The sequence below is a fragment of the Lithobates pipiens genome, unplaced genomic scaffold (genome assembly GCF_037356315.1).
Source record: "Lithobates pipiens isolate NorthernLeopardFrog02 unplaced genomic scaffold, aLitPip1_a1.2 Scaffold_3, whole genome shotgun sequence".
Lineage (NCBI taxonomy): Eukaryota > Metazoa > Chordata > Amphibia > Anura > Ranidae > Lithobates > Lithobates pipiens.
Window position 1 is genome coordinate 207039031 of NW_027507790.1, and position 19489 is coordinate 207058519.

Consider the following 19489-nt stretch of genomic DNA (forward strand, 5'->3'; position numbering starts at 1 on the left):
GCAAATAAAGCTGCCTGAATGGGCAACAGATGTGAGACTTCCATCTTTGATGTACTGAAGGACTGTGTATGATTAGTGGGTCTGGGCACTGCAGAGGAACCATCGGACCATGGGATTCATCTATCATCGTAGTTCCTTAGTCCTATATATTGATTGATGGGGTGTGCGTTTCTTCTTGGTATTGACAACATGATGAGCTTGTGCTACTTTAGTTGGCCTTTTAGAGTAGATGTTTTCTGCATCTCTTTCATTAATATACCTTAAGAATTGTGTTTTACTTTATTCCTCTGCAACCAGCAACCTTCATATATATAAGGTGACTTCAGTGGGAGGAGTTAATGCATGTAGAATTGCCTGCGGGTTATTCTGGGAAGTTTGCCTGGTTAGCTCACTTGATTGGAGCATATTACTACTGCTTTTTCTACATTCACTCCCCATGTAAGACATACAGTACATTATTGCCACTGACACCAGTGATGGGGCAATATCCCCCCCCCACCCCCCACTTATACCAACAATCGGACAACGTTCCTCACACTGATACCAACAATAGAAATTATTCTTCCCACTAATACCAGTGATGGGGCACTATTCCTCCTCCTACTTCCCATAGGTGTTATTATTTTTTTGCCCCCCACTGACCCCGGCCATAATCCTGCCCTCCTAAAGTCTGAAGGACAGTAAACTGGCCCTTTGCTAAGAAAGTCTGGAGACCCCTGCTCTAACCAAAATTAAAAAAATAACTCGTTTTTCCTTTAGTTCTACTTTAGTAATAGTGGCTATACTGAGTATTAAAGTGGATGTAAACCCGATGAAATTTGAGCTGGGCACTAAGCATGGGCCCTAATTCCCGTGTCTAGCTCCTGCTCCGTTCTTCTGTTATCAGCATGATAACTTCTGACATGTTTGCTGTCAACTGTGATATAACCCGCCTGAAACAGCAAGAGAAATTCTCTAACACAGGGGGTTATTTACTAAAGGCAACTCCACTGAAAGTGCAGTCACTGTAGATCTGAGGGGGATATGCAAGGAAAATAAAAAATAGCATTTTAGCTTGCGCATGATTGGATGATAAAAGTAGCAGACTCATTTCAGATCTATCCCTCAGATTTACAGCAACTGCACTTTCAAGTGCACTTGCAGTGCAAAGTGGATTTGCCTTTAGTAAATCAACTCCTATGTTTGCATTGTAAAGAATATATAAAGCTGAAGACAGCAGATGTACATGTAAAACTTTGTAGGGAGATTTCTTTCACCTCTGTGTATCATCTGAGGCTGTTCACTTCACTGGGTATAGGAGAGGGTTTACATCAACTTTAATATTACATTGCACTAGACTAAAATAATGCACCATCATTGGTGTCAGTGGGAGGAATAATCCCCATCTTTGGTATTAGTGGGAAGAATAATGCCCATCACTGATGACAGTGGGAGTAATAGTGCCCCATCTATGGTGTGCTCTAAGGGCCAGATAAAGATAAAGGGCCACATCTGGCCCATGTGCCACAGTTTGGAGACCACTGGGATAGAGTAAGGGAGGGTTATAACCCCTGACATTTTTTTTTCTTCCATCTGTGTCCGATTGGGGAGATTTCCCTTCACTTCCTGTCTCATAGCCACAACAACAAATGAGAGGAAATCCCTCTGAAGGAAAACACTGATAGTCACACAAGTTAAGCTTACCATTGGACAATTTCCTTATTCCTGTTCTAGTGACCACCCAGAATTTAAGACTTTCTTTAATTTTAACTTTTGGGTGATAACTATCACCAGGACGAATAGAGAAGGCAAATCTCCCTAATGGGGACACAGACAGCTATAAAAACCAGACCAAACTTCTACTCACTCGCCACTTAACCTTAAACAAAAAAAATACTTTTGCCCTCAGTTATTCTTCACTATGAAAGGCAAAGGCTGTGTTTGACATGAGCACAGACCCACTCCAACCCCTAACACTTGCAGGGCCCTTATTGCTGCTCAGCTATCTTCAGCTTGAATTGCCTCATAAAATAAAAAAAAACAAAGGAGTAGACATGAAGTTGATCTCTTTTGGCATATACACTGATCAGACAGAGCATTAAGATCACCCACCATAACCTGTCAGAGCATGGACTCCACTAGACCTCAGAGCTGGGTGCCAGATACTACTGCATACCTTCAGAGTAGCAGATCCTCTATGCCCTTTAAGTTGCAAAGCGGCACCTCCATGGATCAGACTTGTTTTTCCAGCACACCCCCATGTTTGATTGGACCGAGATCTGGAGAAGTTGGACGTCAACACCTTAAACTCCTTGTATTCCTCAAGCCATTCTTAAAATGTATCAGATCAGGCTACTTTCTTCCATTGCTCCTTGGTCCAGTTCTGATACCCATTGTAGGCACATTTTGGCTGCGGGCACGGTCAGCATGGGCACCCTGATTAATCTGTTGCTACTCAATCCCATACTCATCAAACTATGATTAACTGTATGTTCTGACACTTTTCTATCAGAACAAGCATTAAAAAAAAGGGTAATTAATGGTGGAACTTTTTTTTTCATTTTGGATAGAGTAAGGTAGGGTTATGATCCCTATTGTTTTTTTTGGCATCCCATAGAAAGGATATCCCTTCAGTTCCTTTCTCATAGCCAAAACAGGAAGCATGAGGAAAACCTTCCAAATTGAGGGGAAACCCAGGGTCTCACCAGAACTAGTGTGCCCATTGGAAGATTTCCCCTCTATTAGACCCCTTTCACACTGAGGCAGTTTTCAGGCGTTATAGTGCTAGAAATAGCCTCTAAAAAGCACCTGAAAACTGCCTCCCATTCATTGCAATGAGTGCTTTCACACTGGAGCAATGCGCTTGTGGGATGTTTCCTCCCAAAAAGTCCTGCAAGCAGCATCTTTGGGGGGGGCTTGGGTGCGATATAAATAGCGCTCCAAAAACACCCCTGCCCATTGAAATGAATGGGCAGTGCTTCCAAAGTGCCGCAAAACTGGACTATTTTCCTGTTTTTTAAGGCCACGTTACCTTAAAAAAAAATCGGCTCTGCTAGTGCCTGAAGAGCGCTACTAAAGCACCGCAAAAATGACCCACGCTATTTCAGCTTTGCTGTAGTGTGAAAGGGGACTAATAGTTCTGGTACCAACACAACATCCGGGATTTTCTTTTACTTTTGATGATAACTGTAAAGAGGACAAGTAGAGATGGTGAATCTCCCTCATGGGGGCACAGACAGCAATAAAAAAAACACTCTAAAAGGCAAAGCTTTTTCTTTTTAGTTTTGTATAGTTACACTTCAACTTTTCAGCAATTTGAGTTACAGTAGCTCTTCTGTTGGATTGGACTGACGGCCAGCCTTTTCTCCCCACATGCATCAATGAGCCTTGGCCACCCATGACCCAGTTTGCCAGTTTTTCTTCATTGGACCACTTTAGACCAGGAGCATCCCACAAGAGATGCAGTTTTGGAGTTGCTCTGACCCAGTTGCCAAAGCCACTCTAATCCGCTCCCAGAGCGGGGCTGACAGGAGAATGTGATGCCGCTGTCATTCCTCCTCTCAGCCTTGTAACAGAAGGATCTCAGCACAGGGCACCCCCAATCCAGCAAGAAACCATTGTGCCTGGGGCAGCAGCCCCTCTGGCCCACTGCTGGTCCATCATAGGTTGGTAATTTGAAAACCCTTGTTTGTGATGTAGGTAAGCTTCTCCAAAACACAACCGATGCATACTCTTTACTGTCTTGCATGCCTGAAGTTTTAATTGTATAACCAATTTTTAGTTTTGGACAGAGCAGGGCACAAACCTCTGCCAGTTCTTTTGCTTTCTTTGTACCATTGGGAACATTTCCCTTCTCTACCTGTCCCAGAGACAATGAGAAATTAGAGGAAATCTCCCACAGCGAGAGAGAGATTTCCCTCTTAAGCCCCATACACACTATCAGATTTTCTGCTGATTTTTTCCTTCAGATTTACCGAAACCATATAATATGAGGTCAAACCTTAGGCGTTTCAATTTGTATGCAATCAGGCAGGCCCTTGCACTACATGGTTTTGGTAAATCTGAAGACAAAAATCAGCAGAAAATCTGAGTGTGTATGGGGCTTTAGACCATTGTCCCCAGAATAATTTCCGCTTAGCTCTTGTTTTAGGTAAAATGCAAAAATTTTGGATTTCCCTCCACTCTTTTTATTGGGGACAATGAATGTCGGTACAAATACAGGGTGAATCTCCGCAATGGCAACACAGACACCAATACAATTTGACAGCGGGTCCAACCCTTTCCCACTCTATCCATAATTAAACAAAAAGGTTTTCTGCAACGAAAATACTTCCCATTTGCAATTTTTTAAAATTAGGGATGTTTCTCTTTAATGTGCTTTAAAGCTGGCTATACATTATACAGCCTGGTTGCACATACTCCTTTAGATTTACCAAAACTATGCAAATTGAGAACAAACCCAAATAATCGACTCAATATGTACCAAATCCAGCAAGCTCTTTGCTCTTCATGGTTGGTGGTAAATCTAAAAGGTGATTGTACAAACAGATTGTATAGTACATGGTCAAACTTTTCATCCAAAAATGGGCAAGGAGGTTATACAGAAGTCTATCTACCGATTGACCTCTGTACAACCTCCCTGACTAATTTTCTCCACTCATCAGCACCGCAGGCTATAGCCGGCAATGCTGATCGGTGTATTTTGATACCCAGCTGTCAGAATACAATAGCTCAGCAGGAGTGATTACTCCATCCACATCGAAATAAACACAGATCACATTAACTAAAAAAAAAGGAAAAGTTGGAGAAGACGGAGACCAATGGAAGGGACTTTTTGGAGTTAAGAATACATACTCGAATAGGTTTTCTTTCTAAACCAGAGTTTAGTGTCACTTTAAGCCAGCCAATGTATGAACTAAATAAACCAGGACTGGATGGATGAAGACCATGTTATATGGACAACGTAGACACAAATAGTGTGCAGACAAGTATTAGGGAATACACTGATGAGAAGACTGGACATTTTACCAGGAAGGTCTAACCTTTTTACTTTGTGATTAAACAGAGAACTTCCTAAATCGAATTTTCTCAGTTTCGTGTGAACAGTCAGTGACATCATTCCTGACTTGGAACATCTACATAAACCCACCGCCCCCGTTTTTCCTCTCCTGTGGGGAAAATAACACTCCAATAAACTGGAAGATGTGAAGATAACACATCCTGTGCGATATGTACCAAACACGCAGGAGAGAGGACAAACACAGCCCAAGCCATAGAGGAGAACATACAGCCTCTCTACTATGTTTCAGATATACAAATCAAAACGATCCACTGAATGTTGTGCGTCGATATGTTCCTAGTTTGCTCATCACATAAAAAGGCCTTTTCTTGAAGCCGATTCTCTAATCTGAGAGACAGAGGCCGATTTATTGAAGGACACAATAAATCATTAATATTGACAACTATCCAGTAATTTGAAAAGTAGTATGTGCAGAAAAGGAGTGCAGAGGGGATGACTGGTGCAAGCTTATAAAAGAGAAGAGTGTGGAGGGGATAACTGGGGATAGTATGTGCAGGAGAGGAGTGGATGACCAGGGGCAGCATGTGCAGGAGCAAAGTGGATGATGGGGGGGGCAGTATGTGCAGGAGAGGTGTGCAGAGGGCCTAAGAAGGGGCAGCATGCATAGAACAGCGCAAAGGATATGGCTAGAGGTAGCATGTGCAGGAGAGGAGCGCAGAGTGAATGACAGGGGGGCAGAACGTGCAGGAGATGAGAGGGGTGCAGACAGGAGGACGGGGCAACGTGTGGGAAAGGACAGCAGAGGGGATGAAAGGGGGCAGCATGTGTATGTGAGGAGTGTGTCAGCTGTGCAGAAAGGGAGTGGGTGGGATCACAGCAGGCAGTATGTTCAGGAGAGGAATGCTGAGGTATGACAGAGCAGCACGTATAGGAAAAAAGCACCAAGAGTATGGCAGTGGGCAGGAAAGGAGTGCTGCGGGTATGACAGAGGGCAGCATGTGCAGGAGAGGAGTGCTGACAACAGGCAATAAGTTCAGGACAGAAGTAAAAGAAGTGGGATGGGGGGCAGTATGTGCAGGTGAGTGTGGGGGGCATGTCAGTGGGCAGTATATGCAGAAGAGTAGTGTGGAGGGAATGACAATGGGCAATGAAAGAAAAGAAAAAAAAATGTATAAGAAGCCTGGGGGATACTGGTTGAAGACCAATGGAAGAGCTGGAGAAGGGACATGAAGAGGCTAATTTGCAAAGTGGCAAAGTAAAAGAAACTGTATATTATATGAAGAGATGACACTGCCTGGTACTGTGTTACACATACTTTGTTTTACTGATTAACAACCTCGATACATAGTACTAGGGATAGACCGATTATCGACGCGGCCGATATTCACTTTTTTGAAAGTATCGATAACGGTCACAAACGTACCCGATATTACTTCAAGGGGTTTTACTGGGGTGATGCATGCATCCCCCTGGTACTGTTCTTCAGAGCGGACGGCCAGCTTTATTGTAATAACTGATGCAGCACAGCAGCCTCTCGGCTGTTATTACAAGCAGCAGGAGGGGACAACCTCTCCTGTACCACCGGGAGGCCCAAGCAACCAGCTGGGTCATCCACCGGCTGGCTGAAGACCCGAACAAAGCTGATGCTTTGATAGGGTCTCAGATCCAGTAACCCGGAGGCAATGTCATATCACTTCCCGGATTACTGGCATCTTAAAAATAGAAAGTATTCAAAAACGCTGACCTTGACATTTTGAATACTTTCAAGTGCATAGGAGGGGTTTGTGGTCTTATAGACCCCCGATCCCTACATAAAGGAGTAGCTATCACTGCCTATTACTGCCACAAGGGATGTTGACAGAAATAACAGTGATAAATAATAAAAAAAATGTAAAAAAGGACAGTGTAAAAATAAAAATGTCAAATGCACAGAATAAATGGCAGAGAATAACGGCCTGAGAGGTGACCAAAATAATCGGTACCGTATCGGCACTGAAAAAAAAAACGATATCGGTGGATCCCTACATAGTAGCTACAAATTTGACCAGTCAGACAAGCAGGGCATGAATAGATCTTGTTCCCAGACCATTCATTTCAACAACAATCTTCCTACAAGACTATACAGTGGAAATAAAAAGTCTACACACCCCTGTTAGAATGTCTGGTTTCTATGAGGTAAAAAAAAAATTAAAAAAATTCAGAACTTTTTTGACTGTTAGTGTGACCTATGAACTGTACAACTCAATTGAAAAACAAAACTGAAATCTTTTAGGGGGTGAAGTAAAAATAAAAAAAATATAATGTAATAATGTGGTTGCATAACCGGGGATGTAACGGTGTTCAGAATGAAGCAATCACATCCAAACTCATGTTAAAGCGGAAAGTAAACCCTCCTATTCTTTTCATCTTGGGTTCTGTTCTATCCGCAACTGTCATGATGATGCACATGTGATCAGTTATGACACCAGCCATTGGATGGTTTGACAGTTTAGTTGAGAGCACAACCAATGTGACAGTTAGCATTCCTGGCATGCCGTTTTTTGAAACTCTTAAATTGGTGGGTTTACTTCTGCTTTAAATAGGAGTCAGTACACACCTGCCATCATATAAAGAGCCTCTGATTAACCACAAATAAAGTTCAGCTGTTCTAGTAGGTCTTTCCTGACATTTTCTTAGTCGTAGCCTACAGCAAAAGCCATGGTCCGCAGAGCGTTTTCAACATCTCAGAGGGATCTCATTGTTAAAAGGTATCAGTCAGGAGAAGGGTACAAAAGAATTTCCAAGGCATTAGAAATACCATGGAACACAATGAAGACAAACATCACGTGGAGAAAATATGGCACAACAGTGACATTACGGACGTCCTTCCAAAATTGATGAGAAGAAAACTGGTCAGGAAGACTGCCAAGTCCTACAGCAACATTAAAGGAGCTGCAGGAATATCTGGTAAGTACTGGCTATGTGGTACATGACAACAATCTCCTGTATTCTTCATGTCTGGCCTATGGTGTAGAGTGGCAAGATGTAATACTTTTCTTACAAAGAAAAACATCCAAGTCAGGCTAAATTTTGCAAAAACACATCTGAAGTCTCCCAAAAGCATGTGGGAAAAGGTGTGATGGTCTGATGAAACCAAGGTTTAACTTTTTTTCCATAATTCCAAAAGATATGTTTGGCGCAAAAACAACACTGCACATCACCAAAAGAACACCATACCCACAGTGAAGCATGGTGGTGGCAGCATCATGCCTTGGGGCCATTTTTCTTCAGCTGGAACTGGGGCCTTAGTCAAGGTAGAGGGAATTATGAACAGTTCCAAATACCAGTCAATATTGGCACAAAATCCTCAGGCTTCTGCTAGAAAGCTGAACACAAAGAGGAACTTCATCTTTCATCATAACAAAAACCCAAAGCATACATCCAAATCAACAAAGGAATGGCTTCACCAGAAGAATATTAAAGTTTTAGAATGGCCCAGCCAGAGCCCAGATCTGAATCGAGCCCAGATCTGATTGAAGATCTTTGGGGTGATCTGAGGAGGGCTGTGCACAGGAGATGCCCTCGCAATCTGACAGATTTGGAGTGTTTTTGCAAAGAAGAGTGGGCAAATATTGCAAAGTCAATATGTGCCATGCTGATAGACTCATACCCATAAAGACTGAGTGCTATAATAAAATCAAAAGGTGCTTCAACAAAGTATTCGTTTAACCGGTTCCCGACCAGCGCACGCCGATGTACGTAGGCAGAATGGCACGGGCAGGCATATTGGTACGTCCAATCTTCAATGCCGCCCTGCCATCACGCCGGCGTTCCGGTCGGGACCCCCGTGAGTCCGGTCGCGGGTCCCGCGGACTCGATCGCCGCGGGCATACCCGTGATCGTCTCACGGGGCCGCGAAATGGAGGAAATGCCGTGTAAACAGCATTTCCCCATTCTGCCTAGCAACTAGTGACACTGATCTCTGCTCCATGTGATTGGAGCAGAGATCAGTGTACACTAAATGAAAGCCCAGCCCCCCCACAGTTAGTAACACACCCCTAGGAACACTTAACCCCTACACTGCCACCCACTGGTTAACCCCTTCACTACCAGTGTCATTTACACAGGAATCAGTGCATTTATATAGCAGTGATTACTGTATAAATGACAATGGTCCCAAAAATGTGTCAAAAATGTCCGATGTGTCCGCCGCAATGTCGCAGTCACAATAAAAATCGCTGATCTCCGCCATTACTAGTAAAAAATAAAAAAAAATTATTAATAAAAATGCCATAAAATTATCCCTATTTTGTAAACACTATAACTTTTGCGCAAACCAAACCAATCAATAATCGTTTATAGCGTTTTTTTTTTTACCAAAAATATGTAGAATACGAATCGGCCTAAACTGAGGGAAAAAAATGTTATTTTTTTTTATATATTTTTGGGGGATATTATAACAAGTAAAAAATAATGCGTTTTTTCAAAATTGTCGCTCTATTTTTGTTTATAGCGCAAAAAATAAAAATCGCAGGGGTGATCAAATACCACCAAAAGAAAGTTCTATTTGTGGGAAAAAAAGGACGTCAATTTTGTTTGGGAGCCACGTCGCACAACCGCGCAATTGTCAGTTAAAGCGACGCAGTGCCGAATCGCAAAAAGTGGTCTGGTCTTTGACCAGCAAAATGGTCCGGTCTGTAAGTGGTTAAGGGTGTGCACACTTATGCAACCATATTATCTTCGTTTTTTATTATAACTTCCCTCCACCTAAAATATTTCAGTTTGTTGTTCAACTGAGTTGTACAGTTTATAGGTCACATTAACCGCTTCCTGGCGGCAGAATGGCACAGACATACAAATGGCCGTACAGGTATGCCGCCATGATACCCGCGATCGTCTCACAGGGAGATGCTGATGTAAACAGCATCTCCCTGTTCTGCCTAGCAACAAGTGACACTGATCTCTGCTCCCTGTGATTGGAGCAGAGATCAGTGATCTGTAAAACACAGCCATGCCCCCCTCCCCCCCAGTTAGAAACACACCCCTAGGACACACTTAACCCCTATACTGCCACCTCCTGGTTAACCCCTTCACTACTAGTGTCATTTACACAGGAATCAGTGCATTTGTATAGCATTGATTGCTGTATAAATGACAATGGTCCCAAAAAATGTGTCAAAAATGTCCGATGTGTCCGCCATAATGTCGCAGTCACAAATCGCTGAGAGTCCCCTCTCCCGCCACCGATAAAAGTTATCTTGCGGCGAATCCGCTGCAGATACTCCTTTTATCTGAAAGCAGGCCGCCCATTGAAGAGGATACCAGGATTATGCTAGCTAGCTGCTGCCATAATAACGATATTCCTCTTCAAATGTACCAAAGGTATAACTACGGCGGGCAGTACGCAAGTGATTAACCGCTTCCCGACCAGCGCACATCGGCAGACTGGCACTGTGGGGCAAAAGGGCATACAGGTACGTCCCCTTCAAGAGCTGGTGTGTGCGATGTGACCGTAGGTGCCGTGGACTCTATGTCTGCCGGGTGCCCGCGATCACGTCACCGAGAGGTAGAACGGGGAGATGAAAATACATAAAATTGCCAGCTTGCTGGCAATTAATTTTAGACTAGTGAATAGCTCAATTTAAAGAAAGGGGGTAAAAAAGGGGTTAAAAAAGAAAGGGGGTAAAAAAGGGGGGAGGAGGAGCTATGCTCCGAAAGGTGATCAATCAATATTGTCAGTGAATACAAAACTTATTGCACAACATACTATATAGACCAGTAAATTATTCTGTGTGCATGCAGATACCAACGTGCTAGTGACTGTGACAACAACAAAAGTCTATTTTTTTAAATAAAATAAATATCCGTATTAAACCATAAAAGGGTAGACAAATCAACAAAAAAAAAAAATATATAAATCTAAAACTATATGAATATGTGAATGAATACGTGAATAAAAAATATATATGTGAGGATGAACAGTGGTTAAAGGTGTATAAAATAATTAATATAAAAAATGTAGTAAAAATTTTTTTTTAAATATACATTAAATATAAATATAAAGTCCAATATTGGAAAAATAAGTGATGAAAAAATAATGAAGTCCAGTATTGGAAACAAGTGGTGAAAAAATATAAATGGAAAAAACGACAAAAATGGAAAAAATATAAACGTGAAAAAATGAAAAAAAATGACAAAGAAAGTTTTCTATGAAAAAAGGTGGAAGAAGTGACTTCAATTCCAGTTCCCAGTGCCCGGTGCCCTGTGACCACTTATAGATTTCACTCTCACCAGAGGTATATCCCCATCCGGGGTGGATCAGCCCTCACAGTATTAGCCACTGTGTTGCTTCTTTGATCTGCCTCTGCTTCTGCTGTGGTGCTGGGGAGGGGAGGGGGAGAGGGTCCTTCGTTCCTCCTTGAGTGTTGTGTTCCTCATATTACATGTGGTAGGAAAGAGGACTTGCCATGGTGTAGTACGTTTTTAAAAATATTTATTTGAAACAGTTTAAAACTACTCACATAAACCAACGTTAAGATAAGCTTTCTGTGATTTAAAAATCCCGCTCGGCTTCCCCGCCGTGTCCGCTGTAGGTGTACGTCGTCTGGCCACGCCCTACGCGTTTCGTCATACAGACGTCATCCGGAGCGCTGGTTTATGCGAGTAGTTTTAAACCGTTTCAAATAAATATTTTTAAAAACGTACTACACCATGGCAAGTCCTCTTTCCTACCACATGTAATACGAGGAACACAACACTCAAGGAGGAACGAAGGACCCTCTCCCCCTCCCCTCCCCAGCACCACAGCAGAAGCAGAGGCAGATCAAAGAAGCAACACAGTGGCTAATACTGTGAGGGCTGATCCACCCCGGATGGGTATACACCTCTGGTGAGAGTGAAATCTATAAGTGGTCACAGGGCACCGGGCACTGGGAACTGGAATTGAAGTCACTTCTTCCACCTTTTTTCATAAAAAACTTTTTGTCATTTTTTTTCATTTTTTCACGTTTATATTTTTTCCTTTTTTCCATTTTTGTCGTTTTTTCCATTTATATTTTTTCACCACTTGTTTCCAATACTGGACTTCATTATTTTTTCATCACTTATTTTTCCAATATTGGACTTTATATTTAAAAAAAATTTTTTACTACATTTTTTATATTAATTATTTTATACACCTTTAACCACTGTTCATCCTCACATATATATTTTTTATTCATGTATTCATTCACATATTCATATAGTTTTAGATTTATATATTTTTTTATTTTTATTTTTTTTTGTTGATTTGTCTACCCTTTTATGGTTTAATACGGATATTTATTTCATTTAAAAAAATAGACTTTTGTTGTTGTCACAGTCACTAGCACGTTGGTATCTGCATGCACACAGAATAATTTACTGGTCTATATAGTATGTTGTGCAATAAGTTTTGTATTCACTGACAATATTGATTGATCACCTTTCGGAGCATAGCTCCTCCTCCCTCCTTTTTTACCCCCTTTCTTTTTTAACCCTTTTTTTACCCCCTTTCTTTAAATTGAGCTATTCACTAGTCTAAAATTAATTGCCAGCAAGCTGGCAATTTTATGTATTTCCTTTATTTTCTAAAAAAATCTTTTCTTTTTAATCTTGCAATTTTGGTATAGCGCCAAATCTATTCTTTTCTTTTATTCCATTGTTCCGCCCACTAGGACGGAACTATATAGAGGCTGCTCTTACCAATTTAATAACATTTTTATTTTGTCTATACACATCGGTTTTACATTATAAGAACCATAGCGCAACCTACCCCCTCTTTCAGAACAGGGAGATGCTTTGGTAAACAAAGCATTTCCCAGTTCTGCCTAGTGACAGGACAGAGATCACTGCTCTCAAGAGCAGTGATCGTGGTCATGTGTGTTGTAGCCCCTCCCCCCCACAGTTAATATCACTTCCTAGGACACACTTAACCCCCTTCATCACGCCCTAGTGGTTAACCCTTTCACTGCCATTTACACAGTAATCAATGCATTTTTATAGCACTGATCGCTGTATAAATGACAATGGTCCCAAAATAGTGTCAAAAGTGTCCAAACTGTCCGCCATAAAGTCGCAGTTCCGATAAAAATCGGAGATCGCCATTACTAATAAAATAAAAATGCCATAAATCTATTCCCTATTTTGTAGACGCTATGAATTTTGCAACAGTCATTATACGCTTATTGGGAATTTTTTTTACCAAAAATATGTAGAATACATATCCGCCTAAACTGAGGAAAAAGCTTTTTTTTTTTTTATATATTTGAGGGATATTTATTATACCCGGTTTCCCCTAAAATAAGACCTAGCGTGATTGTCGGTGTTGGTTGCAATATAAGCCCTACCACCCAAATAAGCCCTACTCTGTTTGCTCAAAAATAAGCCCTACCCTGAAAAGAAGACCTACAAGGACTTTAACTAGGGCTTATTTGGGGGGGTAGGGCTTTTATTGCAGCTATCACCGACAATCACACTAGGTCTTATTTTAGGGGAAACAGGGTAGCAAAAAGTAAAAATGTTGCTTTTTTTTCAAAATTGTCGCTATTTTTTTTGTTTAGAGCGCAAAAAATATAAACCGCAGAGCGATCAAATGCCACCAAAAGAAAGCTCTATTTGTGGGGGAAAATTTGACATCCATTTTGTTTGGGTACCATGTCGCATGGCCACGCAATTGTCAGTTAAATCGACGCAGTGCCGAATCGTAAAAAGTGCTCTGGTCAGCAAAGGGGTAAATCCTCCCGGGGCTGAAGTGTTTAAAGAGTTAATTACTATTTTAAAGTGGTAATAAACCCAAAAGGAATTTATTACATTGCAGCCTACCAATTCTTAGATGTAATGGCTGTATTTGTTTTCTTTAGTCTTTCTTTCTTTGACTTTCCATCTGGTGATCCAGCCAGTAAATCTGTTTTTCAAAAGAACAAACGCTCCAGTAGAAAACATCAGTTACAGGGATGAGACAAGCCATGTAACACTAGCAGGGGTGCTTACAATAATCAGCTATTATGTGAAACCATTATCCCAAAAAAAATTAAAAAAAAGAAGTTTACTGTAACTGCTTATAAAGTATTACTCAGAGTTTGGCTTCAATTTGTTAGTGTATTTAAATGCACTCAGTCTCAGTGAAAAAAACAGCATCACGAAGGCTAAGAAACGCACCAGCCAGGTCAGGGATAAAGTTGTTGAGATGTTTAAAGCAGGGTTAGGTTATATATATAAAAAAAAAAAAATATCCCAAGCTTTGAACATCTCACAGAGCTCTGTTCAATCCATCATCCAAAAATGGAAAAAGTAGGGCACAATTGAAAACCTACCAAGACATGGCCGTCCACCTAAACTGAAAGGTTGAGCAAGGAGAGCAATAAATCAGAAAAGCAGCCTAGAGGCCCATGGTAACTCTGGTGGAGTCGCAGAGATCCACAGCTCAGGTGGTAGAATCTGCCCACGGGACTATTAGTCCTGCACTCCACAAACCTGACCTTTATGGAAGAGTGGCACGAAGAAAGACATTGTTGAAAGAAAGCCATAAGACATGCAGATTGCAGTTTGCGAGAAGTCATGTGGGGACACAGCAAACATGTGGAAAAAGGTGCTCTGATCAGAGATCAAAATCGAACTGTGTGTGGCAGAAAACTAAACACTGCACATCACACTGAACACACCATCCCCACTGTGAAACATGGTGGTGGCAGCATCACGTTGTGGGGATGCTTTTATTCAGCACAGACTTGGAAGCTGGTCAGAGTTGATGGGAAGACAGATGGAATCAAATACGGGGCAATCCAAGAATTAAACCCGTGAGGCTGGATTAACACCTACGCTTTTTTTTTTGCATTTTGCAGATTTGCACTACAGAACGTGTTCCATAGAAAACCATATTAAAAGGACTGTTGTGCAAATCTGCAAAATGCAAAAAGCACTAAAAATGCATAGGTGTGAATCCAGCCTAAGAGTCTGCAAAAGACTTGAGACTGGGGTGGAGGTTCACCTTCCAGCGGGAGAAGTTGACAACGACCCTGTATAGCCAGAGCTACAATGGAATTGTTTAGATCAAAGCATATTCATGTATTAGAATGGCCCAGTCAAAGTCCAGACCTAAATCCAATTTATAATCTGTGGCAAAACTTGAAAATTGCTATTCGCAGACGCTCTCCATCCAATCTCACAGAACTTGAGCTATTTTGTAAAAGAAGAATGGGCAAAAATGTCACTAATTAGATGTGAAAAGCTGGTAGAGACATCCCCAAAAAGACTTGTAGCTGTAATTGCAGGCAAAAGATGGTTCTACAAAGTATTGATTCGGGGGGCTGAATACAAATGCACCCCACACTTTTCAGATATTTGCTTCCCAAAAATTTTCAAAACCATTTATCATTTTCCTTTCACTTCACAACACACTCCACTTAGTGTTGGTCTATCACATAAAATCCCAATAAAATACATTTTTGGTTGTAAAATGACAAAATATGGAAAATTCCAAGGGGTATGAATACTTTTTTTCAAGGCACTGTAACCCTTTTTCTAGATATTTCTCTTCACTTCAGCATAAGACCTGTAGAAAGATGAACATGGCTTCCCTTCGCTGTAATCCTCATCTATACTAAGAATATTAAACATGAATAAAGGTCTCCCTCGGTGCTTCCCACAATTCACTAGTAGAGTTCAGCACAACTTTGTACATATCATGTAACCAACATACCCAACAACAGTCTGAAATTTCACTTTGACTTTCTGACCTCCTGAATACAAGGAGTTCTCCTATGTCTACCATCAAACAAATTAGAAGAGAACACCATATGCATCAATCTCCTGTGATAAAATATGAATTTATTACTAGAAAAAAAAAAAAAAAAAAGAAAAAAAAAGAAAAAAAAATGATGTTTAGGAAGGCACAAGAAAAGTTTCTCAAGTAGAAGTTCTGTAAACAGAGGATTTGTTAAATCCAAAATGTAATTAAAAAAAAAAAAAGGCAACTGATGACATGTCGTTTGTTAATTAGTCCACCCAAAGTATGCACTGAACTCACTCCCAAGAAATGGTAAGGCAAATCTGCATACTTCATTCCCCACAACATAGGTACAATGGTAGTGTAAGCTTACATGATATAATTTAAATATAAATGTGCTATGCTGGATCTATGCGGAACTGTTATATCAGAGTTCCAATGTTGGTTTCTGCATCACAGTAAACTAAAAATAAATGTACGACCATTCGTGTACCACCGCCAATTATTGGCAACAGGTTTTTTTTTTTATCTTGTGTTGGGGGGTGACTACAACCCCGGATTTAAACTTCCCCGAAACGAGGAGAAAAAAAAAAAGTTCAGAGTCTCTGAAATGATCCCTAGGCTGCGTCGTATTTCTGTAACGCCTCCTCCAATGTTAGTGTCACTTTTTGAAAGAAAGTTATCTGTTGTTGTAGGAAATGCTGCATTTGTGATTTAAAGTCCCGCACGCGGATTTTGTGAAAGTGCTGGATTTCTGCCAGGGTTGCGTAGGAGATAATGTTGCAGCGGTCTTGGATGTCGCTCGCCTTCTGGAGTTCCATCTTGCTCTCTTCCACATGCTTCTTGCTCTCGCGGACTTTGTTTAAAGCGCCTATAAAACAAAAGGAAATGGTTACAGTCCAAGTCGTTAAAGTGGAACTAAACCCAACAATTAACCTCACCCCCCAAAAAAATCTCAAGTTATAAAATGTTCAATAAATCCTTACGTTCGAAGGGTGGTGGACTTAAAAGAAACCCTCAACAAAAGTGGGTGAGGGGAGTTGCAGCATGAATATATGTTTCCCAAGCTAGAAAGTACATGTTTTTATCATTTTTTGAACACCCAAGGCCATCTAGTAGGAAAAGCTCACAGTGGCCATGTCTTCAATGTAATCTGGGGCACTCCACTATTGAAAGTGATCGGTACACTTCCAAAAAATGGGAATATGGGCACACTGCCTTTTCTTCTGCACCCTTATGCTGGCTATGCCCTAATAGTGACAATACAGGAATCACGTTTTGATTCCTGATGAATTTATCAATCGATTTTTATCAAAGGAGTCGTGAGATATGTTCTCAGCCAAAAAGCACCTGCATCCAACCAGGGGAGCAGAAGCTGTCGGATACAATAGTAAGCAGTACTGATCCACCAATCGACACTATGTAGCATGGATAGGAGAACCAAGTGATGTCTCTAATTTAGCTTGCAATCTTGAACATGAGAAACCTTAACATCTATGGCCAAGCTTTGCTCTCCTACCTCCAGCAGTGACAATTCCTGTTGCATGTCCTACCACCAGCTTTTAAACTCAGAGTAAGAGAATCCATGAAAAGGAGTCATATGCCTTTGTAGGATTTCAATAAACCAGATTGCTTAGCCCTAAAGACTTCCAGATTTATGCTCAGTGGAGCTGCTGGGTGAGAAGGAGATAATAGACAAGGCATCTTCAAACTACGGCCCTCCTGCTGTTGCGGAACATACATCCCATGAGGCATTGTAAACTCTGACATTCACGGACATGACAAGGCATGATGGGAAGGGAATTGTAGTTCCTGAAAAACTGCAGGGCCAAAGTTTGAAGACTCTACGTTCCCAAATATACCTATAATACACAGAATGAACATCAGTGGTTGATTTGTAACAGTAAGAGTCCATTCACACAGGGGCAACTTTGGATCCGACTTGAAGTCGCCCCAAGTTGCCTCAAGTCGCACAACATGATAAAATCAATGTAAGTGAATGAGAGCCGTCTTAATGTACACTACTGAAGTTGCTCCGACTTCAGAAAAGGTTCCTGTACTACTTCAATCCGACTTCTAGGCAACTTGTACCCATTGATTTCAATAGAAGTTGCCTCCAAGTCTGATCCCCTTAACTGAAGCAACTTTCCAGGAAGTAAAAATAGTTTTCTAGGCAAACCCCTCCCTCCCACAGAGCTGATTATTATGTGATTGGCCACTGGTAAAGTCTCCTGTCTTGGAAGCAACTTCAAGTTGCCTTGTAAGTTGCCTCAAGTCGTGCTGTGATTCATACTCAAGTCGTGTCCAAGTTGCCTCCCAAAGTCTCGCTCAGTCGTGTTGCCCCTGTGTGAATGGACCCTTATAAAGTTAAAAACTAAAAAAAAAATAATTAAAAAGCACAAAACACACCTGCACAGACATATGCTGTATACACATTTAGGACCCACAAACACGCCAAAGTATTACATCACATGTTAAGTAACCCCCAAAATATTAGAACAGAGTTGGGCAACTTTGGATAGGTAACCAAACAACACGGAAAAGATCAAAGATCACTCAGGTGCAATAAATTAGTAATGCAAAGTCCAGAGCTCTGTAGTATGAAATGCGTAGTGCAGGTGCCAGAAGTACGTAAGGTTGGCCATAGATGGTGCAAATTTCTTTCCTGCAACCAGTGGTTCCCTCATCAACACAGATAGTGCTGACAGGGGAATCCTTCCTGCCGAGACATTGTATTCTCCCGAAAGAAGGGGACAGGGAAGACCATGATTATCGGATAAGGATTATCAATATAAGGATGAGCTCAGGCGTGTTCGCAACCCGCACGTGCAGAGAACGCCAGTCGCTAGCAATAGTCCCCAGCAAATCCAGTCCAATCGATCAACTGCCTGCCCATACATGGTTTGAATCAGCAACAGTGGCAAACCATCTATGACCGGCCTAAGGCAGTGTTCAGAGATCTAGTATGCCATGAAGAGTGCAGGGGGTCAGTAGTATGCAACACAAAGTAGTATATAATGCAACGTGCAGGGGTCTAGAGTAAGCAACGCAGGGGTCAATAAAAAGCAACAGTGTAGGGGTCTGGCGCAAGTAATGCACTATTCGTATGTAATGCAGAGTATAGAAGTCAGTAGCCTGTAATGCAGGGTTCAGTAGTATATTAAGCAGAGTTCAAAGGTCGGCAGTATAACACAAAGTACAAGGGTCAGTAGTAAGTAAAATAGTTTAGTATAAGTAGCATGTAATGCAGAGTGCAGGGGTCAGTATAAGTAACACAGGAAGTAAAAAGTAGGTAATGCAGAGTTCAGCGGACAGGTGTAATACACAGTTTCGAAGTCTAGTATGTAATGCAGAGTTGGAGTTCAGCATTAAGTAATAGAGGTCTAAGACTGAGGGGAGCAGCATCACCCCAAAACAGTCACCCGATTCCGCCTCTACGAAGATGATTACATTGTTAAAAACATATTGTGCCCTCCCACCTCAAAGATTCAATGTCTACACTTTGGTCAGCATTTGCAGCCCCCTCCAATTCTAACATGGTGTATGGCATGTATTGAATCGCTTCGATATCTGGACATACTTAGGCTTCATGAACACTTAGGCTGCTTTCACACTAAAGTGCTAAAAATAGCGCCTGCAAAGTGCCCTGAAAAAGCCACTGCTGTGTCTCCAGTGTGAAAGCCCCGAGGGCTTTCACACCGGAGCGGTGAACTTGCACAGCGGTCAAAAAAGTCCTGCAAGCCGCATTTTTGGAGTGCTGTAGGAGC

General features: G+C 41.5%; 1 protein-coding gene across 1 annotated transcript in view; it reads right to left on the minus strand.

Moving 5' to 3' along the window:
- Positions 1-15856: 15856 nt before the first annotated feature.
- SNX18 (sorting nexin 18) overlaps positions 15857-19489 on the minus strand; it is a 52209-nt gene continuing 48576 nt past the window's right edge. The window contains exon 2 of the mRNA XM_077462747.1: positions 15857-16593. Within this exon, the coding sequence (XP_077318873.1) occupies positions 16340-16593 (254 nt within the window). The 3' untranslated portion in view covers positions 15857-16339. The remainder of the gene's footprint in view (positions 16594-19489) is intronic.